At 34.6% G+C, this 24,499-nt stretch overlaps 2 protein-coding genes across 2 annotated transcripts; one reads left to right on the top strand and one right to left on the bottom strand.

Annotated features, from left to right (window-relative positions):
- Positions 1–336: 336 nt before the first annotated feature.
- Positions 337–1,507, bottom strand: LOC145090732 (protein ASYMMETRIC LEAVES 2-like). Its single transcript, XM_079028830.1, has one exon. It carries the CDS (start codon positions 1,159–1,161, stop codon positions 496–498), a length of 666 nt encoding a protein of 221 aa, XP_078884956.1. The 5' UTR covers positions 1,162–1,507; the 3' UTR covers positions 337–495.
- An 18,680-nt stretch (positions 1,508–20,187) lies between these two features.
- On the top strand, positions 20,188–22,785 carry LOC145088181 (protease Do-like 10, mitochondrial). Its single transcript, XM_079026417.1, has 7 exons — positions 20,188–20,683; positions 20,863–21,108; positions 21,187–21,382; positions 21,474–21,733; positions 21,811–21,938; positions 22,031–22,285; positions 22,373–22,785. The coding sequence occupies exons 1-7, from the start codon at positions 20,260–20,262 to the stop codon at positions 22,592–22,594; spliced, it is 1,731 nt and encodes a 576-aa protein (XP_078882543.1). The 5' UTR covers positions 20,188–20,259; the 3' UTR covers positions 22,595–22,785.
- The last annotated feature ends 1,714 nt before the right edge of the window (positions 22,786–24,499 follow it).

Below are 24,499 nucleotides of genomic sequence, written 5' to 3'. Positions count from 1 at the left end.
AAAAAAATGATATAATTATATGGATTGTAGAAAGATGATGTGTCAATATATTAAACTGATCTAGAAAATTAAAATTAATATTGAGCAAAGAAAATAATGTACGGTTGGAGGTTTCACTCCCAATTAAATGAGGAAGATAAATCACAATCTTAAAAAGCAAAGAAAATAATGCACACGACTTCACTCCCAATTAAATTTAAATGAGTAAGATAAATCACAATCTTAAAGAGCAAAGAAAATAATGCACATGACTTCAACCAGAGACATGGATTCTCATTTTCTTGTCATTAATTAGGTCACTTTGGGTTTATATATTATAACAAAACTGAAGAGCTAAAATGAATTATTGGGTTTATATATATTATAATAACAAAACTGAAGAGCTAAAAGGAATTACGTGTAAAACGTTATAATAGATGATTGGATATTAATCAAAGTATATATATATGGAGTATTATGTAAATTGGATTCATATTTGAAGAAGCTGAAAAAACCTTAAGATGGATCAATGGGTGTTCTCCGATCATCGCTACCACTTCCGGCAGCCCTATGTTGCTGATATTGCATGTGTTGTCCAAGACCGCCGGTGGCATCATAAGTACATTTTACATCTAAACCCCTTATCGCCGCCGTGTGCTGATGATCCCTAGGGGGAAAGAACTCTGCAGGGTGGTGGTACAAATGGTGATCTTGACTAATAACATCATTATCGTCGACATTAATCAAGTTGATCCCCAAGTCATGATGGTGGTGGTGGGTTGTGGTAGCTGCCGGAGCAATGAGTCCGTGGGTGGCTGCACCATTCATATGACAAAGATGGTGGTTCTGGTACTTGGACAGCTCCGATTTGGCGGAGGTTAGATCCATCTGAAGCTGCCGGAGTTGGTGTTGGAGCAGGGAGATAACTCCGACACACCCATAGACCGGATCACGGAGGCGCATGTCGGCCTCATAAGCCAGCGTGTTCACCGCATCCTCGCGTTGGTGAGGGTGCAGTTCATTCAGAAGCTTCGTCACGTTGCTTGCTCCGAACACCTTGTGAACATTCGCAAACTTCTGCGGCTGGTCCGCCGGAAAGTAGGGTGCAAATACACACTCCGGTTGGCATTTTCGTCTCAGGAACTTGCACGCCGCACATGGCGAATTCGAAGACGACGCCATTTTTACAGGTTATATATTCGGCCACCACTAGTTTTTTGTGCTATGTCGCGTGGCTGAATATCCAATATACAAACAAAAATTAGTAATTCCGGAAAATGATGGGTTTTCAAACAAGATGAGGTAAGATTACCCAAGAGTTCTTGAATGAGTTATACGATTGTTATGGCTAAGCAAAAACGTAAACTATTGTTTTGTTTGTAGGAGATAAGTTAGATCGTACGTATAAAAGAAGAGCGAAGAGGAAGGGGAAGGTTTGTATAGGTATGAGGGTGTTTAGTTAATAGTCAAACGTAGTTAGGGTAGAAAAGAAGGGTATGGATATTGGATCTTGAAAAGTTTGTTTTTTCAAGACGAGACTTTTGAGGGGTTAGATTTAAAATGGTTCTTGGGAGAAATCAATTATGACTTTCTTGCAAACTTAATTTAATTTAATTTAGTTTCTTAGTAAATAGGTTTTTTTTCGTCGATGTCATTGTTAGATTTAAACAAGTTCTTTGCAAAAGCCAAACCCAACTATAACTACGAAGAATTTACTCAATTTAGAACAATTTTGAGACAAGAAAATGGTTATTGATTAATCTCATTAACGGAGTAGGAGTACTTTGGCAAAATTAGCTTGAAGTAGTTGGAAGACAATATTTTTCATTTGTATAAAAAGATTTGGTATAAATAAATTTTTAAACGTGTAAAATTACATAAAAGTTAAAAGCTAAAAGCTTATAAAATCTATTTTAAGCAACTCTTGAATTATGATTTTTATTAGGCTATTGGGTATGAGCCAGTTAAAAAGTGTTGAGATCATATATGGGATGTCATACCAATGTTATAATACTATGAGCACCGTTTCACTCTTATTTTATGGTAAAGGTGTTGGCGTTATAACATATTGAAAACGGGAGTACTCTTTCTCTCTCTCTCACACACACACATCATGTAATAACATGCGAACATCTCTCTCTCTCTCTCTCAAACACCATGTTATAACATGAGAACACCACCCACATTTTATATTATAACATGTTAGGAGTGTGAGGTGACAAAGTTTGAATGTTATAACATCCACCCTCAACAAGCTCATACCTTGTAGTCTTATTTATTTAAAATAGAAGTTCTAATGTCATATTCTCGAATGAAGTTTTTCTTTTTCTAAAATCCATGTTAAAAGCCCTTAAAAGCTTTAAAAAACTTAGTTACAAATTCGACCCAGACTTAACATTATTATCACCATTTAATCTACAATCTCCACCTTGACATGCTAACCTCAACCAAACTTTTCATTTGAAGTGTCCTTACTTAACTCCAAATTAGACATTAGGTAACCTATGTGTATCTACTTAACCGTCTTTCAATTCAATCAGCTCAAAACCAAGACCTTAAATAACGTAGTTTGGATTTTGTAATATTTCTCTTGATATTGCTTTTCTACAATGTGACATCCCCAAATTTACGGTCTTTTTAAAACTTTTATTTATGGATATTTTAAATCAAATTGATCTTTATAAATATGAAATTTGTCCCATAAAAAATGTGTCCGAAGAAAATATTTTTCATTGATTATTAAAAACTTTGGGATGTCATAAGTGATACAAAACATAAGCATAAACATGTCTTACATCAATATTATTGTAGCCTACGAACTTATTAAATCTCTCGGCAAATAATTATATTATCTATCAATACATTTGTATGCAAAGAAACTGAATGGATCATGTTGTTAAACTTGGTAAGCACATAGGGCTTTCAACACACAATATTATAATCTTTAATTATACAAACGTCAACATTTAAATAACTTTGTTACCTCATTCTCGTTGTTCTCACTTCATAATCCTAGAATGATGATCTTGAGAAATCTTTTCTAAATGATCTTTGACAACAGTCATCTATATTTACCTAAGTGTTTAGACACAGCAGTACGATAGTACTTTGGGTAATCACGACAGAACAATAATAACATGTCAGTACAATAGCACTTTGGATAGACACGACAATACAATAATACTTTGGATAGACACGACAAGCCACGACTTGTTATTTTGCACAAAACCCACTAACATATCACATCTACTATCTCACACAGCCTTATCACATGTTATTATTTATTATTTCACACATTCCTTTACTACCCAATCATACTATTAACTATCATATACGATTAGATCAAGTAACCATCATACTATATTGTACAAATATATTAAATTCAACAAAACAACACACATAGTATTTAAGCATTTAGAATACTTGTATATATGTGTAAGTTGAAAGTAATTATGTACTCACTTGATAAAATTGGGTAACTATTGATATCAGCAGCGCTCCGCTTCGCACTTTCAAAAAGACCTAGACGCATAAAGTACTAAGCCTTAGTCTAGTTTCATAATCCTAGTGATTATAATTACTCAAGTTTAGATTCCACATCAATCGCAATGTCTACTAAAGATCAGTCAAACAGGACAGTTGGGAGGCAAGATCATTTCAGCATATAGCTTTTCTGAAATCTAACAACCAAACCAAAGTGATCATTCTCTCCCGTAAGTAGATCAATCAATATTTTTACTTGAAATTACTGATAAAACTTATTTATAAGTTCATAATAATAATTGTGAACTAAAATATAAGTTACACTTGAAATAAAATAAGTGAAGCTTAACTTACAAATATTTTTGCGAAAACCGGGAAATGGCACGGACAAAACTCCGACCTGGGTACTCCTTCTGGTTGGGCTCTTAGAGTTCCAAAGACTCTACTAAAATATTCTAAAGGCAGGGAAGAAAACCGAACTTGAAAGTTAGAGAGGTATGTAATTGCATACTCTTATCTTTACGTAAATCATCCTATAAAATGGTAGACCTAAAATTTATAGACATACCGAAAATATAAATCTTTCTTAAACAAAGGAAGGAGTAGATGTCCTAGATATCTCATTCCAACCCTTCTTTTTCTATCTTCTTGTGATCAAAGATTGATGCCTCATCTTTCCTCTAAATTTTTGAAAGAGTCAAAGAAGTGTGGTGGGTCCAAGTTTTTTGATAAAAAAATGTCTACTATAGTGATAAATGTTTTGAATGGTATGTATTACAATACCAAAATTTTATATTTATATAGTTTTTCCATTACAAACGCTACAAATATTTTTTTTAGGAAAAATGACTTAAAAATTTAACAAAGCTCCAAAAAGGTATAAAAAAGACCATTGTTTTTTGAGTAAATTACACGAAGGGTCCCTATGGTTTGGGTTAATTTGCGTGCTTAGTCTCTAACTTATTTTTTTTAACTCGGAAGGTGTAACAACCCAAAAATACGACCCAAAAATTTCCTTTAAAACATTACTAAAACTGGATTTATAAAACGTATCATAAGTCAAACATAACGTTCGAGTATTAAATTCAAAACATTGCATCATTATCAGAGTCAAACATTCCCAGGCTAGCTGACTATGGTGTGTGCTCTGCAATCTTCCCGAGCTCCTCTTTTGAAAACCGAGTACCTGAAACCAAAACTGAAAACCGTAAGCACGAAGCTTAGTGAGCTCCCCCAAACTACCACATACCATACAATACACATAAGCAGATACTGGGCCTTGCCCACTGCATCAGACCGAAGTCGGGAACTAGCTGCATCGGACCGAAGTCCGGGACTGACTGGGACCTTGTCCCCTGCATCGGACCAGAGTCCGGAACTGACTGCATCGGACCAAAGTCCGGAACTAACTGCATCGGACCGAAGTCCGGAACTAACTGCATCGAACCGAAGTCCGGAACTAACTGCATCGGACCGAAGTCCGGAACTGACTGATCATGGCATAGCATAAAACATAACAACTATTATAAACACATAAACTGCATACTGCATCGGAACAGAGTCCGGAACACATAACACAAACATGCTTGAATCACAAAGACATCAAGCACTCTAGCTACTGCATCAGACCAAAGTCCGGGACTACTGATAATTAAACGGGCCGGCATTGTGGCCGTAGACCCATTCCTACTGAAGGGAAACTCACCTGAACTGCTGAGCCCTGCTGATAAACCTCTGGCTGCTACTCGACAATCCCCTGACCCGCTGCTCCTCTAGCTCTCCGAGCTATCAATATACATATAACACTTAGTCTGACAGTCAACTAAGTCAACTCTGGTCAAAGTCAACCTTCCAGGTCAACCCTACTCGCCGAGTCTTCCTAAAGACTCGCCGAGTTCATAAGCTCAGGGACTTTCTTATTCGCGACCCGACTCGCCGAGTCAGTCCATGACTCGCCGAGTCCAACTAGTTCCAAGACCTGTCCTGTCCAACTCGCTGAGTCACCACCCGACTCACTGATTCGAGTCTCAACTCAAAGGGTTTAGGGTTTCGCGATCTGACTCGCCGAGCCCAAGAACAGACTCGCCGAGTCCAAGACAATCTTCAACCAACTCGTCGAGTTGTTCATCCAACTCGCCGAGTCCATGCCTAACTTCAACCGACTCGACGAGCTGTTCATCCTACTCGTCGAGTTCCTCCTCATCTTCAAGCTACTCGCCGAGTCCACTCGAAGGACTCGCCGAGTCTATCCAGTCCTCAATCCATGCAGTGGCTTTTCGAGCCAAACAGAACTTCCAACTCATAGATCCATACTTCTAGGGCCTATTCCCCACGTAAAGTGGCAAACTTTACGTGTAGATTGAGAGATCTATGCTCAAAACACACTAAACTAGGGTTTATGGCAAACATGCTTCTTCAACATACCAAGGGCTGATACTTTAGGGGATTCAAGACCAAAACCAACATGGATCTGAGGTAGCAACCCCAGATCTGAACCTCCAACCCGAATTGGTTACAAAACATACCAATAATGACCAAAACTCACACATAAGAATAGATCTAGATGCAAAGGGAGTCCAATCAACAGCTGATTACCTCCAAATGATCTGAAATGCCTTCTCAATCTCGGATCTACAGTCCCTTCTTGCTCTTCCAAGGCTTTTCTTCCTTCTCCAAGCTTATAGTGCTCTCTTCGATGCAAGATCTAGCTCAAAAACGGATATGGCGGCTAGGGTTGATGTTCTGGGGGTAAAGAGGCACTAAAGGAACCCTAGGAAAGAGAATGAGACGCTTAAATAGGCTCTAAGTCTCGGATTTAGGGTTTTCCTCGTTCAGACCCAACTCGTCGAGTCTCCTTGGCCGACTCGCCGAGTCGGTCGCTAACACCTCTACCCGGATCCCGCTCGGACTCGCCGAGTCCCTCCCTGGACTCGCCGAGTCTCTCCTTAAAATGGAGGTCTTCTTTCTTTTCTTGACTTTCCAAACTTTGGGGTGTTACAGAAGGTCCCTACTGTTTGTTTTTGTTACGCGCTTAGTCCCTACTATTTGTTTTTGTTACGCGTTTGATCCATGTCTTACCTAAAAAGACTATTATTTAAATAGTGAAAAATTATGGGATAGGTAAGGTAAGGTGAAGGGTGGGGCTGGGGGTGTGTTTATTTAAATAAATTAAAAAATCAAGGAAACAATAATATTTTTAGGTAAGACAGGGACCAAACGCGTAACAAAAACAAACGGTAGAGACCTTCCGAGTTAAAAAAATAAGTTAGGGACCAAACATGCAAATTACCCTAAACCATAGGGACCATTCATGTAATTTACTCTTGTTTTTTTTCTTTAGTATATAAAGTACCATTAAAGTATATTTTTTTATACACAAAATACACGTCTGTTCAAGTAAAACATTGTGGTAACCGGTTACCTCAAGTAAATAGAAAAATAACTTAAAAAGGTAACGAAGTTTCCATTACAAAGACTAAAAATAGTTTTTCCATTACAAACACTATAAATATTTTTTTAGGAAAAATGACTTAAAAAGGTAATGAAGTTCCAAAAATATACAAAAAAGAAGACCATTGTCTTTTTTTAGTATACAAAATACTATTAAAGTATATTTTTGTACACAAAATACCAACGAAATATACATGTGTTCAAATTGTGGTAACCGGTTACCTCAAGTAAACAGAAAAATAACTTAAAAAGGTAACGAAGTTTCCAAAATATTCAAAAAATATAATTGTTTTTTAGTACAAAAATATCATTGAAGTATATGGTTTATATACAAAATATCAACAAAGTACACATTTTAGTACAAAAAATACCATTGAAGTTTCCAGTTCACACCAGTTCCGTACTCTCTTTCATTCCCTCATGTTGGATTAGTGTCTAAGTCCATAACTATTTTGGTATGTACTTGACCCGATGGTGCATGGTCCTTTTGGGTTGCCTTCACTAAAGCAACTTGACTGGAGAAATAATAGAGAAAGAGGTTATTATGATTTATTAATATGTTATAAGAATAATATATTAAAGGAGAAATCATATTTGTTTAATTAATATTGGTCAATAATTAATTAAGAATTAATTTTGTGATCAAATGTAATTAATTAAACTAGAGGGGCTGAATTGTAATTATGTGATAGTTGCAATATAGGGCAATGGTTATCCTTGTTGAAGGATGGACGAATTCAAGGATAAGGATATCCTTAAAATCGTTCAAGGTCCAAGAGATAGGGATTTTCAAGGCTTATCTTATGGTTGCTTGATGGGCAAGTAACTAGATAAGGATAAGGACTAAAACCCTAATCCCAACCCTATATAAAGACCCCTACGGCCTTAGGATTTCGTACACTTGATCCCTAGAGCATCTAAGGACGAATTCTTATACCTCTCCTCTCTCTTTATACCTTCTCCATTTGCTCTTGGTGTTTGTGAGCCATTAGAGGCACTACACTTGTGGTGCTTGCTTTCAAGACTTTGGGTTTAAAGATTTAAGTTGTTATTACTGATGGGTTTTGGTCATAAGACATCCTATGTGCTCATACAAACCCTAATGCTTGGATCTAGGTTTCTCTATTGTACATGCTTTGAATCCAAGACTACAAACCCTCATTCTAGCATATGGAAATCAATATTAACATATAATTAGGTTTATGATATTACCTTGATTGTTATGTAGCAATAACAATCCCAATTCCTCCTTGAATTGACTTTGGAAGGCTTAGAGTCACAAGTGTCACTCCTCTAATGGCTCACAAACACCATAAGCAAGAGGATGAAGAGGAAAGAGGATGGAGGTTGCCCAAAACGTGTTCTAACCCTAGAAAAGAAGTTTCCCACGTTTTTGAGCCTTAAGGGTTCTATATATAGTGAGGCTATTAGGTTTATCTAACAAGGAAACCCTAATTTGGTTGCTTAAGCCCTAAGCAACCCATAGACTCCTTTAATCAAGCCCTTGAGTTTAATTAATCTCTTTTAGTCACAAAACTAATTACTAATTAATTCTTGACTAATATTAATTAACCAATATGATTTTTCCTTTAATATATTATTCTCATAATATATTAACAAATCATATTTAATCCTTTCTCTCCATAATTCATCCTATCAAGTTGTTTTGGTGAAGGCAACCCAAAAGGACCATGCACCATCGGGTCAAGTACATACCAAAATAGTTATGGACTTAGACACTAATCCAACAATTACAATATAACAACAAGAGGTATGTAATCTAACCTTCTTGGTTAATTTCGAAAATAGCAATCATGATTAGGGTTTTATTATGTGTTCATAATGTTGTGTATCTAATAGTGAAAAACATAGATCCAATGCTAGGGTTGCATGTACACATAGGATTGTTTGTATAAAACCCATCAGTGGTATCAGAGCCTTTGGTTAACTTGTTTTCAATTAGTTTATTCAATTGTATGAACTTGACATATTAGGGTTTATTGCCAATAAACCCTAGGAGGCTAGGGCTTTTCGATATTAGGGTTTGCAAACCCTAATTTGCAAGAGTTTGAATAAGATCTTCAAATCCTTTCCTTAAACCCTTAAATTTCGAAATCTGGGGTTTGTTTTAATCCCTTGATTTTCGAAATTTGGCCTCCTCCCCAAGATAAGATCCTAAATTTTAGGGATTTGGATTATCCCATATCTTGTAATTATCCTCTAATTGTTATATATGGTAATTATAGATTTTGCATTATCCTAACCATAATTTCGAAATCTAGAGAGATAATTAAGGGATTAGGATATCTAAAATGTATAAATGGTAATTATCCTCATGAGTTAGATAATCCCTTATGATTTAATAATTAAATTAATAGTCTAATTCAAGATGAATATTAAATCAAGAGTTTTAATATTTAAAATTTTAATATACATGTCATAAATTCGAAAATTTTAAGAGAGATTAAAACTAAATTGTTTTGAAAAGTTTCAAAACTTGCCCTCAAGTTTTGGAATTTAAATTTTGATTAAAAGTTTAATTTTGATGCATATTTAAATTCTAAACCCAAATGCTTTGAAATGTTTCAAAACTTTCCCTCAAGTTTTGGAATTTAAAAGTTGATTAAAAGTTTAATTTAGGAATGTTAAATTCTAAAATACTAGTATTGTTTTGAAAAGTTCAAATCACACCCTTATAGTTTTATTAATTAATTAAGGTGTATAATTAAAAGAAGTTTAATAAATCCATAAAAGTTTTGGTTTACAATTAAAAGTATAATTGTTATATTTGACCACCTAGTATTTTAAAAGTATAAAATACACCCTTATATATGTATAACTAAATGCTAGTTTTACCGTTAGTAGGCCTCATTCACGAAGTTGGTCTATAAGGGGTGTTTAAGGAAATTGCCTATAAAATGGCGATTGAATGGGTATCCACTCTTTCCCACTGCACTCTTGACTAGTGGAGGGTCGTTAGCTGAACGGGTAGGATAGGACGAAAACTTTCATTATAAGTATAATGAAGTATAAAAGTAACTAAATGTTTTCATATTCCCAATCTTAGTTACTTAGGCAAAAGTGAATTGATGCAATTCCATGAAATTACACTTTGTGCCCTTGCGAAGATGTTAGTGGAGCGTGTGTGGTTTACCGGCACACTAAATGGTTCTAAGCAAAGGTAGCAAAGGGTGACTCAATGTTTGTCATAGTTCGGTGGAGCGTGTGTGGTTTACCGGCACATCGAATAGGTGACTGTAACATGTGAGGGCACCATGTAAGTTTGCATGGTTATTCACACCCGCTTTGTGATCCTCGGCATCCCAGTCACAAACAAGAGGGGCATATCGAGATTTAAACATGTCGTTGAAGCGTTCAATGAATCTCAAAGGATCTAGGAGTTTTCATAGATTTAAAACTTAAATTCTTTTTCGTTTTTTCGTGGTGGAAATTAGTGAATCGTCATTCACTTACCTTCAAATATTCTACAATTTGGGTTACGGCATCCCTCTCACGAGTTGTAGAATATTGTGTTGGGTCCTAGCCGTAGTATCTCATTTGGGTGATTTATTAAGGACTCAATCAATCAACTAACTTGAATTTGTTTTTCTCCCGTTTTGTAGATGTTAAAGTTCGACAACTATGGTCTTCCCAAATACCGTGGAACAAGCATTCCACATGAAGATGGTATTCCACGATTCAATCGACGAACGAGAAATCATGCTTCACTTCCTCCTCCTCCTCCTATTGTTCTCCCCAACCCACAAGATCGAAGAATTGAAAGGTTCAATATCACTAAAGTCCTATTGGAAATGAAACATGAAGATGGTAAACCCGTGTGTGCCCACGTTCTAGGAATGAAATCACACATTGATAGGTTGATAATGTTGGGTGTGTCATTCCCAGATGAGTTGGCTGTGAATTGGGTTTTGCAGTCACTTCATGAATCATATAATGAGTTCAAAAGAAAGTATTATATGATGGATCATGACGACAACCTCAATGACCTAACTTACATGCTCATTGCTGCTGAATCAGAAATGATTTGGCGAAGCAATGGAGCGTATTTGTTGGAAAAGTCAACCGACCATGCTTCCCAGGACGTTCTAGGAGAACCGACCTGCATTTACTACCAAAAGAAAGGGCGTTGGATACAAGTCTGCCCAAAGAGCCTGAAGAGTCCAGAAGATGGGAGAGTCAAAGAGTATGGCTGCACTTCAGGTAAAATCCACTATCTAACTCCATTAAGTTCCTATTCATTAATTCTTAATACATAATGTGATAAGATTGCATTTGAATGTTTTACAGGATCGGTGAAAAGAAATGAAGCTTGGTGAAAGAGCAAGATGAATCTAATCACAAGGAATGGATCTTGATCACATGGACTTGAAGATTAGATAGTTATGATAGAGTTGTTAGAAATTTTTCTTTTGAAATACATAGTTTTCAATGGATTTTGCATTGTAAGGACAAATGTTTTCCGCTGCTTTTATAAATAAAGTAAATTTTCGTTTGACTTATTTATTTATTTATTTATTTATTTATTTATTTCATTGCAATGAAATCGCTATGAAAATTGATGTTTGCATATTTCTACAACAAATGGATATGATTCTTATTTATGGTGTTTATGGAAAAGTCGATAATTTACCAAATAGGGAGAGTTTCTCATCGCCCAAGTTTCAATTGGACAGAAACTTGGAATCATGCAACTTGGTTGCACGATGAATGAGAAATTTCACATTTGGAAATTAGACTAATTCATTGACAAAGTGTCAAGTGAAGGACTTGGAGATCGAATACATAAAGTTGCGTGTTGATCAAGTCCACCATAAGAGTAACAATGATATTCGTCATGATTTACTAAAGGTTTAGTAAATATGATTATGCTTACAAGATTAAGTGTGATTATGAATTGATTGAAAAGGTTTTAAATCAATAAGCAGAACGAATAAGAAGAATCAAGTAGGCAGAAAGATAAAAGTTTATCCATTCTAAGAAGATGGGAGAGTACCTTTTATGCTTTATGATAGGTCTTAATGATTAAGAACCATATCTCAATTGATCCTCTAAATGAGTCTTAGTACAATTGTATGTCTAAGAAGAGGAATCAAGAATTGAAGAAATGGTTAAATCAAAAAGTCAATCATACTTCATTCCAAAACAAGTCTTAAAGTTAAGATTGTGACATTGAGTGGAAAAGTATTAAGAAGGTTTATAACATTCATTAAATGTGGTAAGTTGTGATGTCTTGGATAATACAAAGACCAACTAGGACCAATTTATGAAGTGTTTTGATAAAAGCTACACTAACTCTTCAATATTTGTTCGTCAACAAATGGTTATTGACAAGAGAATCTTATATGTCAAGGAGTCAGTGGGAGTCTTAATGGTTTTGAAAGGTTTCAAGAACAAATCAAATAAACCTTATCGATCATCACTAGCACACGAGTTGAGGTTTACAACCTATCGTGATGACATTATTTTGTTTCTATGCCAATCCAATCGAGTTAATTATGCATGTGAGTCCTATAAGTTCTCATTTTGAACGCATAAAAGGCAAAGCACCTTAATCAATGAAAGGTACATTGATAGGAAAGGGTGAGCTGCTTAACTACTTGGAAGACATGGTGGGCAGCTGTGCTACCATAACGCAAGAAATCAAGATTGTGACAACCCGATATTTCGAGACAATGTAATGTAAAACCAATCAAATTTAGGTCAAAATATAACTTTCCTAAAATCTTATTTGGGTTAAATAAAGTAGTAGGAATCGTATCAAGGTTTTCGTACATATAAAGAACCCTAAAATCCGAGTTATAACGAAGAAGTTATGACCAACCGAAGATTCTCGGCAAAACCGGCAACACCGAATAAACGAAAAACGCGAAGTTTCAATACAATAGTTTTTAGCCTTAAGTATCTAAATGAAAGTTATAGATAACCTCAAACGTGAGCGTACATAAAAAGAACGTCCAAATCTGACTTCGTATGAGGAAGTTATGATTTTTCCAAGATTCGGGTATAGCAGTAGACAGCTAAAAACTCGAAATAGAGCTCGAGATACTTTTGACCAAAACAACCTAAATGAGAATCTAAGGTCTCAACATTAGTAGCGCAATGGCGAAAAGTCTGACGAAAACGGACATCGGATGAAGAAGTTATGGAATTTTAACGGACTTTTCGTGTCCCGGCCCGTTAAAAATAAATAATTAAAAATAAAGTCAGAATTTGCCGATGAAGTCTAAACGAGAGTTGTAGATCATGTTTTTAGCTACGCGTGCATATAAAGAACATCAAAAACGGAGCTCGTACGCGAAAGTTATGGATTTTACAAGTTCGAGGTCCAAAATCCGAGGCTGTCAGGCCCCCACGACGTGGCACAAGCTTGCCGCGACCCGGCAAGTGACTGAGGGCGTCCAATCAATGGAAGAGGATAGGTTTGACTCCCCACGACGTGGCCATCACTTGCCACGACGTGGCACACCCCAAAAATGCCCCTATAAATAGATTTCAAGGGCTCCGAGTTCCATTGCTCAGTTCCCTTCTTTCTCGCGCCGAAACTCTGCGTTTAAGCCCCCGAGACCCTCTCAAAGCCCCGGTTTTCACCTTCAAGTCCCGAAGGAAGGTTTTGTGTTCCCGAGATTTCCGAGATTCCCGAGTATTCCGAGATTTTCCCGCGCTTTCAACTCTTCCTGTCAAAGTTCTGCTCGATTCTTCTCTAGACTATTTCAAATCAACCACTTCAATCAAGTGAGTTCATACCCCTAATCAATATTTTAAATGATTTTAAATGCTTTAATGGGGGGGGGGGAATACAAGTAGAAACAAACATGTTATTGAATCATGATATGTATTTTATAACTATGTTTGTCATTTAACGGATTTCACATGCTACAAAATGTGATGCATGAAATGGTTTTACATCTTAAAAACACATTGTTACCAAATGTTTTACCTTTGAAATGTTTATTAAAATGACATCAAGTCATTGTTAATTGTTGTTCAAAACCCATAAGAGATCTTACAAAACCATTTTTACATTCTTGAACTAAACTATGCATATACGCTTATATTCCCATATATGTATTGATGTTATAGTTTACATCTTTCATTTAGTTTCCCACACCCTTGAGTAGTAAGAGTGTATAAACCTACATGATCAACCAGTTATATTACAGTAAATTATCATAGGGATAATTTGAAGATATCAAACATTACTTCCATTACAAGGAATCACACAAGAGTCAGTTCATTCATGAGTCTTTACTAATACATTACCTGATACATGAGTACCTTTACATATGCTTACATGATACATGAACACGCTTACATGAACACATTACATGAATACCTTTACGTAGATACATCGACCTGTGTATACTTACATGAATATCTGAACCTCGGTTCGTTAGGATGAATTATTAGTACCTTCAATAAATCGTCCTGCCCATCCCAGTTCAACGGGAGTCAGTTACGGGACTAACCATTCCTGGAACCTATTGTTCGCTACAAAGGTTAATTGGACAATCTTCGGATGTTCATTAGGTTATCTATTTCGCTTATAGCAAGGTAGAGTCAGTTACGGGACTAACCATTCCTGGAACCTACTGTTCGCCACAAAGGTTAATTGGACAATCTTAGGATGTTCATTGGGTTGTTATTACGTATATTAGGAGACAGTTACGGGACTAACCATTCTTGGAACCTACTGTTCGCCACAGAGGTTAATTGGACAATCTTCGGATGTTCATTAGGTTATTTACTTCGACTACATCGATGTAAAGTCAGTTACGGGACTAACCATTCCTGGAATCTACTGTTCGTCACAGAGGTTAAATTGAACAATCTTCGGATGTTCATTAGGTTATATCTTTCGCTTTAGCGATGTTGTGTTATCCCCGGGTAACCCAAGAGTAATACTTTCATGGTTATATTTTCCTATTTACTTTATTTTGTGATATATTCACATAAGCGATGAGTTAGACTAAGCACTTTTAGTACTAGTACATGTTAGCACCAGTACCTCCGGCTAACATTTACTTTATTACGTATTTCCTATTACTTTATTTTGTGATATATTCACATAAGCGATGAGTTAGACTAAGCACTTTTAGTACTAGTACATGTTAGCACCAGTACCTCCGGCTAACATTTACTTTATTACGTATTTCCTATTACTTTATTTTGTGATACATTCACATAAACGATGAGTTAGACTAAGCACTTTTAGTACTAGTCATTTCACAGGAAAAACTATCATTTTACAAATAGAACATTCGGGTCTTGGTAGAAGACTACATTTCATACTTATAGAAAATAAGGGTTTTTCTAGGGATTTCATACTTACCTCAACATTCTCATTTAAAGGTTTACATGGCCATCGTAACAGATTTTCACAAACAAGGCAATGACACTTATATACTTATGAATTCACCAGCTTTAAAGCTGATACTCGCTTTCAAAATTAATTGTATCCTCATGTCATCATAGACAGGTACCGATGCAAGGAGAAAGGAAGATGGAGCTTGTTCAAGACTTATCTTTCATTTTGATTTATGCTTTAGTGTTTATCAAAATTTGACAGAATACAATTGTATAATAATTATTTTATTAATGCAATGGATGATGTTGTTGCTTGTTTACTACTTTACATTGTTGTTGATATTATACATGACGTCCTCCGCCCCAGAACGTTTCCGCCGTTCTCGGTTTTGGGGTGTGACAAAGATTAAGAAAGTTCGGTCCATATGAGTTTGAATTTGTCGTAAACTTTGGTTTTAACAAATTCACATGGATAGGAACACATACACCGTTTAAATCTAAGTGTCATAAGATTTCTTCCTTCATGAAAATGATTGTGAGGAAATGCTTTCACTAAGAAAGATTTTAAGAAGATAGTGATTGTAAAATTGCATTCTCGAATTCGATTATGGTTACGGTATCTCTTTCCATAATTTGAATTGTGAGGTTTGGCAATTGTTTACACACACATATGAACTATCTAAGGCAAAGGTGTATAAGTTCAAGAAGCTTTGATAAAGGATTATCAAAGCATTAAGTATTAAAAACATGAACTTAAGAAATTCAATAGGTATTGTTTTTCTGAAAGTTAAGATGTTTATGAATACATGTCGAAACTAGTGGGAGCATAAGTGTTATGTTTTATAATAATCATCATGATAGTGGGAGCATAAATGTTATGATTGTATGATTATTTTGGAAAGTATTGCAAGTTGGCAATATTAATTATAGAAAACAAGAGTTATACCTTGCAAAGTCGTAAGGGTTGTAAAGTTGTTTTGCTATAATTAAGGGAGAGAATATTATGCTTCATTTCAAATCTAAAGGATTAGGTTGAGAAATGTTAATAAATTTAGTCAAGGGTACATAGTGTGTTCTTAAAATTTCGATTATGATTACGACATTCCTCTTCACAATTCGAATTTTGAGAACATAGCAAATAAAACATTATGCGTCGTGTCCCATACACTTCGGGTATAGGATCGATTGCAAATGCTTTGATATTTGACCATTCAAAAATTTTCCAAATGTCGAGCGCATTTAGAGGGAAAAGAGACTAGAATTGGTTTTGACTAAAATAATTAAGCAACTATCAAAGGACAATCCAAAGTTCGACGAGGATTGGTCGCTTGTGAGTAGTTGGAAATATAGTATTGGAAAATATGGAAATGTTTCCATATTGGATGGACAATATCGACATTATCATGAATAGAAAAGATTCTATTAAGAATGAGTTGTCATATGGAAAATATGGAAGCGTGTCCATGTTGGGAATTGAATATTGTAAATCTATGTCTAGATTAGAAACTTTTATGCAAAAGGATGTTCAAAGGAATGTCTTGTAACAATCCCCGATAAAAGGCTTTGTAATATCATTGGCAATAGTCTCTGTGACTTTGGTACAGTGACATTATGAAAGAATAATTGCATAAAATGTTAGAATCTAGCATATTTTATAAGTAACAAGAATTTGATATTCTTACACTTATGAAAAAGGATTTGGAGTTGTGAAATGAGAATGATTGGAAATGTGTTCAATTTGGTCTATTTCACAAAGTAAGAAACCATAGGTAAACATTGTGTGCATGCTAGGAGCATGGGACAAGTGTTGTAATTCAAGTAAGAAGTTGATTACCCGAAACGACAAATAATGAGTAATCGATATGGTGATAAATAAAAGGTGTTTTATTTATACTCAAAGGTTTGAGGCCATATGGGATTAGTATTATTCTTGTGTTTCACATTTGCATGTTTTGACTTCCAGAATAATTGAATTTATTAAGAATAATTGAATTATTCTAACGGGCCACAGTCGTTCATATGTTGGAAGTAGATGAATGAAGACTGTCGTGAATTGGTGTGTGGATTGTCTAAAAGAGTATTAGACATAAGCAAATGGTTGCTGCAACGTTCATGAGTGCTTATGAATATGATTTGAGCATTGGATTAAACCCACGCTCACTTGGATCACTCCATGGATTGTATCACGAGTGATTGGTGAGACGATAACATCTTATATTCTTGAAACCGAGATGTGTGAGTTGTATCTTGTGAATCGGTTGCACATTGATAATATGTAAACGCACTAGTAACTTGGTGTCATAAAACATATTGTTGTGTGTAATTCGGTGCGTGAGTGTCGGCGAGCATTGTATCAAAGTTTATCCGTTCCTTTTATCCAAGATAGGATAAAAGCGATATCTTTGGGCCCTTCGATGGTTTAGTGATGACAAACGTAAATGCTCGGCCGGGCTAGGGCTAATTTGATTTGTTCAATTAGTCAGTCGTCATAAATCGGGAATCGAGATATAGTACAAAGAGAATGATCTGAAATCATATCTCATATGATATCTATAATGGAGGAATATATGATCCATTATCTAAGAACACGCGTATCTGATAAGATCAGAGTTGACAGCGGTTTTGGAAAGCTACGATTGCAGATCAGGATCTGAAGTCATACGTAAAATAGTTGTTAGACTTATCCAAGTGGGAGACTGTTGGATTAGTGTCTAAGTCCATAACTATTTTGGTATGTACTTGACCCGATGGTGCATGGTCCTTTTGGGTTGCCTTCACTAAAGCAACTTGACTGGAGAAATAATAGAGAAAGAGGTTATTATGATTTATTAATATGTTATAAGAATAATATATTAAAGGAGAAATCATATTTGTTTAATTAATATTGGTCAATAATTAATTAAGAATTAATTTTGTGATCAAATGTAATTAATTAAACTAGAGGGGCTGAATTGTAATTATGTGATAGTTGCAATATAGGGCAATGGTTATCCTTGTTGAAGGATGGACGAATTCAAGGATAAGGATATCCTTAAAATCGTTCAAGGTCCAAGAGATAGGGATTTTCAAGGCTTATCTTATGGTTGCTTGATGGGCAAGTAACTAGATAAGGATAAGGACTAAAACCCTAATCCCAACCCTATATAAAGACCCCTAAGGCCTTAGGATTTTGTACACTTGATCCCTAGAGCATCTAAGGACGAATTCTTATACCTCTCCTCTCTCTTTATACCTTCTCCATTTGCTCTTGGTGTGTGTGAGCCATTAGAGGCACTACACTTGTGGTGCTTGCTTTCAAGACTTTGGGTTTAAAGATTTAAGTTGTTATTACAATATAACAACAAGAGGTATGTAATCTAACCTTCTTGGTTAATTTCGAAAATAGCAATCATGATTAGGGTTTTATTATGTGTTCATAATGTTGTGTATCTAATAGTGAAAAACATAGATCCAATGCTAGGGTTGCATATACACATAAGATTGTTTGTATAAAACCCATCACCTCATTCGATCAGTTTGTATCTAAATACAATCATAGAAAAACACATAACTAAGAATCTATCAATTAGGACGCAAGCTGTTCAAGCACTCCAACACAGAAGCTTCTCTCTCTACTTTGACTATAAATCGTCATCAAATCATCTACATGACGTTTGAGTATTCCTGACCATTCTTCTCTCACTGGTCCGGAGAATTAAACACAACTCATACTCTCTACATCCACATTTAGTAATTTTCATAACATAACATCACACATGTTTCTCCTTTGTATCTCTCTTGTGCCACAACACTAATGAACGGCTAACCTTAATGCATAATATGTTTATCTGTATAACGTATATATGTTTTAGGTTTGAGACATATAATGTGATTGGGAAGCAAAAACGTTTAACTAAGGTTATTACCCACTTATTTCTCATGTTACCATAAGAACGATCGAATGAGGCGATGAAAAAAATTACACAACTGTTGTGAACTGATATGATGATGCATGAACTCCGGTAACTGTGTTTTACATAATCTGACAACAACGAAGTTAACAAAAATGCAATATTTTTTGAACATTTTGAAAATTTTGTTACAATTTTAAGTCAATTTTCCATTTATTTAAAGTGTCCGGTTAACACAAGGTTCTATTTGAACACATGTGTAATTCGTTGGTATTCTGTGTACAAATAATATATTTTGATGATATTTTTTGTACTAAAAAAACAATAATGATATTTTTTGAACATTTTAGAAACTGGATAACCTGATGGTTACCTACAAATCTACAATAGTCAGTTCAATAATAGTTTGTATATTAAACAACATTGTATATTTTTGAAACTTCGTTATATTTTTAAATCATTTTTCTTATTTTTCCAATCATATACACATGCATACAGCATACTGTACATCAATATACAGCATACTCTACAATGTATTGATAAATGATAAGACCGTTACTAAAAAAAATCATGCAAAAAAAGGGTGCGACTTGGCGAGGGTGGATGGAGGGGACCATATGGCAATCTTTATGCTTTCATCTTTTTTTGGGGCGAAAATGTTTCTATTTTTACTGATAAAAATATATATTTTAAACAACATATAAAGATAATGTAGACTTATTAGACTATTAGATACAACATAGACTTTAGAGAGAAAAGTTCCCCATCAATCAAGGAAATATGAAGCCACAGTTAGGTTGATGTAATCCGAGGAGAATTAGTGCATAATCATAAACTATACTTGAAGACATCCTAAAAATACTATAGCTCCATAAACGACCACTTAAAGAATATGCAAAATATAATTAGTTAAATATTTAATAACAATAATAATATATAATTATAATTTATAAACATTTTTGTTCAAATATACTATTAAGAAACTTGTGAAAAACTGAAAAATGCTTCAATCGCTTCCCTTATTTGTGAAATACAATATTAATAATATTTTCTCCAAAAACAAATAATTTGACCTAAGAAAGCAGTGCGTATAGCAACGAGGTTGTTCGGAGCGAAACTATACTTCTTTGATATGCTCCGACCAATCGGCCTCGCGCTTCGACAGGTTACTTCCTCTTCGTGCCACAACCTCCATGTCCGGCGGCGGACTTGCTCCGGGACCTTTGTTAATCCATTCCGTTCATTCCGATGCTACAATACAATCCCCAATCTATCGAACTTACATCCAAACCTACGAGCATGTTCTTCTCCTCGGTCTTTTTCATCAAGTTCTAAAGCGAATCAATGTAGATACTTCAACACCGCCGCTTCGGCCTCCACCGCTGCCGTCGAGCAGCTGAATTACGACCGAAGTAACGCTATAGCGGATACCATAGACGCATATTCAGCAATAGAGCTAGCCCTTGATTCTGTTGTTAAGATATTTACTGTGTCGAGTAGCCCTAATTACTTTCTTCCATGGCAAAACAAGTCCCAGCGTGAATCCATGGGTTCAGGTTTGTAATTTTTACAAACTTGTTATCTGTTTCTTTTTTCTATAAATTCATTGCATAATATGTCTACCCAGGCCCTTAAATGTACGTCTGATATATGTTTCCGTATTGATTTCGTTGGCATTTTCATCATCTGAAATTTTGGACTGAACATGAAATTGAGTTTTTCTCGAAACCTGTAGGATTTGTTATATCTGGAAAGAGGATTGTGACAAATGCTCATGTAGTGGCTGATCACACATTTGTACTTGTTAGAAAACATGGTTCTCCTACCAAGTATAGGGCAGAAGTTAAAGCTGTAGGTCATGAATGTGATCTTGCTATTCTTGTTGTTGAGAGTGAGGAATTCTGGGAAGGTATGAAGTTCTTGGAGCTCGGAGACATTCCATTTATGCAAGAAGCTGTTGCTGTTGTTGGATATCCTCAAGGTAAATAAATAGATTACTCATGTTGGCCATATTTATACTTGTATTAAATTAAGTTCTTAACCCCAAAGCTGTTTTCAGGTGGCGACAACATCTCTGTGACAAAAGGGGTAGTCTCAAGAGTTGAACCTACACAGTATGTACATGGAGCCACTCAACTGTTAGCCATACAGATAGATGCAGCCATAAATCCTGGAAATAGTGGAGGGCCTGCAATCATGGGTGACAAGGTTGCTGGAGTGGCATTTCAAAACCTCTCTGGAGCAGAGAATATAGGGTGAGTTCCAATTACATATACTTTTCAACTTTTCTTTCAGTTTTCATTTCATAGAGTATCCATATTTGACATATTGTGTTGTATCTTGCAGTTACATAATTCCTGTGCCTGTGATAAAACATTTTGTTGATGGTGTTGAAGCTAGTGGAAGTTATTCCGGTTTCTGTTCTCTTGGCTTGTCATGCCAGCCTACTGAAAACATTCAACTTCGTGAATATTTCAACATGCGCCCTGAGTTGACCGGGGTTCTTGTGAGTAAGATCAACCCACTTTCAGATGCGTATAGGGTGTTAAAGAAAGACGATATCGTCCTTGCATTTGATGGTGTTCCTATAGCAAATGATGGAACAGGTAAAATCCATATCCCATTCCTTTCGTACATTTGCTATAATTTTCTTTATGAATTTCCTTGTTTTAAAATTCTGTAGTTCCTTTCCGGAATCGGGAGCGAATAACATTTGATCATCTGGTGTCAATGAAGAAACCAAATGAGACTGCTGTGATTAAAGTATTGAGAAATGGTGAAGAGCTTGAGTTGACAGTTACACTTCGTCCAGTAAGTTTTACATATCTTAATAATCTTGTTTGAAAACAATAGAATTACATTTTAATTACATGTCTTCCTGTCTTCCATAATCCATTATGCAGTTGAAGCCACTTGTACCCATCCACCAGTTTGATAAAGTTCCTAGTTATTTTGTATTTGCTGGTTTGGTTTTTATCCCATTGAGTCAACCTTACCTTCATGAACATGGAGAAGACTGGTATAATACATCGCCACGTAGACTTTGTGAACGTGCATTAAGGGAGCTACCTCAAAAGCCTGGAGAAGAGCTTGTTATTTTATCTCAGGTCTTGATGGATGATATCAATGTTGGATATGAGCGTCTTGCTGATTTACAGGTATATGTTATTATTATCCAAGGGTGTTTTAGACTTTTTACTAAATCGTTCGTTGAAAAACTTCTTCTAACATGTTTTTGTGAGCAGGTTAAGAAGGTTAATGGTGTTGATGTTGATAACTTGAAACATTTGTGCCAACTGGTTCAAGAGTGCAAAGAAGAGAAAGTGAGGTTGGATTTGGATGATGAGAGAGTGATAGTTTTGAATTATGAAAGGGCAAGAACAGCTACTTCTCATATCTTAAAGCGACATAGAATACCTTCTGCTATGTCTATTGACCTATTAACCCCCGATACCACAGCTCAGTGAGTTTTGTTTTTTATGTAGTATTTAGGTTTAGATTCTTTTTTCATTGTTAAAGTATTGTTTACCGCAGTTACTCTGATTCATATTTTCGAACCAATAAAATAGGTACATCATGTATTTTAGTATGTATGAATATTGAATGCTGCAACAGTTTTGCTGAATGAGTGTTGAGAAGCGGTTCTGAGATCAGGAAATATCTGTTTGTGTTTTTTGAAACATATGATTCAATTAAAAAAATGACTGGATTCGTGATTGACATGAAAAATGTAAATAATAATAATAATAATAATAATAATAATAATAATAATAAACCTTTTAATGATGGAGGTGATCATTTCAGACATTTATCATAATGAGTTATTTTGGTTTCTATTTATTTCATAATGGGTTAAGCGGGTGAAATAGCACAAAATCGGTTACAATGGAAATGAGTCAAATAATAATATGCTTAAAGTAAGTGTATTCAAATACTTAAACATCTTAAATCGTTATAATAAAATATACGAAATCTTAGATTAATTATTATTCATTCCCAACCAACTCGTTTTGCCTTCAAAAACGTTTTAATTTATTACTCAATCCACCCATTTTCATCTTGACGTAATTACCTTACTAAAAAAACGTATTTCTATTTTCCAAATTCCAAGTGTTGGAACTAATTGTGAGGGCTAATTACAATTACAATATATAATACACTATTGTAGAATCAAGATCAAATAAAAGTAAATATTTGGTAGAATAAGAAATGCATCATTTGTATGTTTTTTTATCAACCAACAAAGTGAATCATTAGATGATGTAAAAATAACACGATTTATAAAAAAAAAATCTCAAAAAAACTTTGATGATTCATTTTTTTTATCGAATCAAGTTTTGATTCACTTTTCAAACACTTTAATGAATTATCGATAAGTTTTTTTTTTGGAATTTTTTTGCAAATCGTATTATTTTTGTATTATATAAAGTTTCATTGCGTTAACTCACCAAAAATCATACAAATGATACACTTCTTATCCTTCTAAAATATTTCTTTTTTACCCGATCTATATCCTACCATTGTAAAAGTAATACATGTCCATTTTTTAGGGTGATGATAAGATTGTTTCCATTTTTTGTATGAGAACAAATTGGAAAAATAGAAAGAATATTGGTTGTGGTTTTCTTTTTTTGTGCTCAAACTTATTATTATTATTATTATTTATTTAGAAAAAATGGTTTATGGAAAAAAAAAAAGTGAAGATAATTAGTTTTCCATTATAAATTTTTTCTGTTTAACCATTTAATTATTAATACAATAAAAAAAATCGTTGGCTATTTCATATGAAATTTCCGTAAAGCAATTTATTAACTTTCTTACATTAAGTGGCTAAAAGAAAATGTTATTTTGGATTGATAAAAAAAATATTGTGTTTTTTCTAGTTAGCCTTAGATATATAATATCTGAATTAACATATTGTCGTTTAAAATGTTATAATTTTTTTATTAAAAATCTAAAATATACTGTAAACAAGATTATCTTGCAGTAATTAAATTATTACTTACATATAGAAATAAATTTAAACTGCCACTTACAAGAAGATAATTAGTTTTTTATAGGGTTAAAAGCAACATTTGTCTATTATACCTTCCCGTTTTTATTATTGTTGCTATCAAAATAAAAAACATTTTTTATTGGTAGAGTTATCTAGATTTTTATAATACATCCTAATGAATATTAAAATGTTATAATTAGATAAATTTTTCAGAAAAAACATAGTCCTATTAAATAATTGAAATACTATAATACAATAATAAAATTTCTTAATAACAAAAAGAAATATACATTAATAAAAATAAAATTAATGCATACTCTAATGCTTCACGCATTTAGCGCCTCTATATATAACCCAAACAGGATTGTGGAAACGC

Source organism: Lactuca serriola, chromosome 2 (genome assembly GCF_051521515.1).
Source record: "Lactuca serriola cultivar US96UC23 chromosome 2, Lser_US96UC23_V15, whole genome shotgun sequence".
NCBI lineage: Eukaryota > Viridiplantae > Streptophyta > Magnoliopsida > Asterales > Asteraceae > Lactuca > Lactuca serriola.
This window is presented reverse-complemented; position numbering and strand designations above follow the sequence as displayed.

Bases quoted from the DNA above. Each gene is read 5' to 3' on its own strand.
- LOC145090732 (XM_079028830.1), bottom strand. From the start codon at position 1,161: ATGGCGTCGTCTTCGAATTCGCCATGTGCGGCGTGCAAGTTCCTGAGA.
- LOC145088181 (XM_079026417.1), top strand. From the start codon at position 20,260: ATGCTCCGACCAATCGGCCTCGCGCTTCGACAGGTTACTTCCTCTTCG. The intron at 21,109-21,186 runs GTAAATAAATAG...AGCTGTTTTCAG, and splicing joins TGTTGTTGGATATCCTCAAG to GTGGCGACAACATCTCTGTG. The intron at 21,939-22,030 runs GTAAGTTTTACA...TCCATTATGCAG, and splicing joins TGACAGTTACACTTCGTCCA to TTGAAGCCACTTGTACCCAT.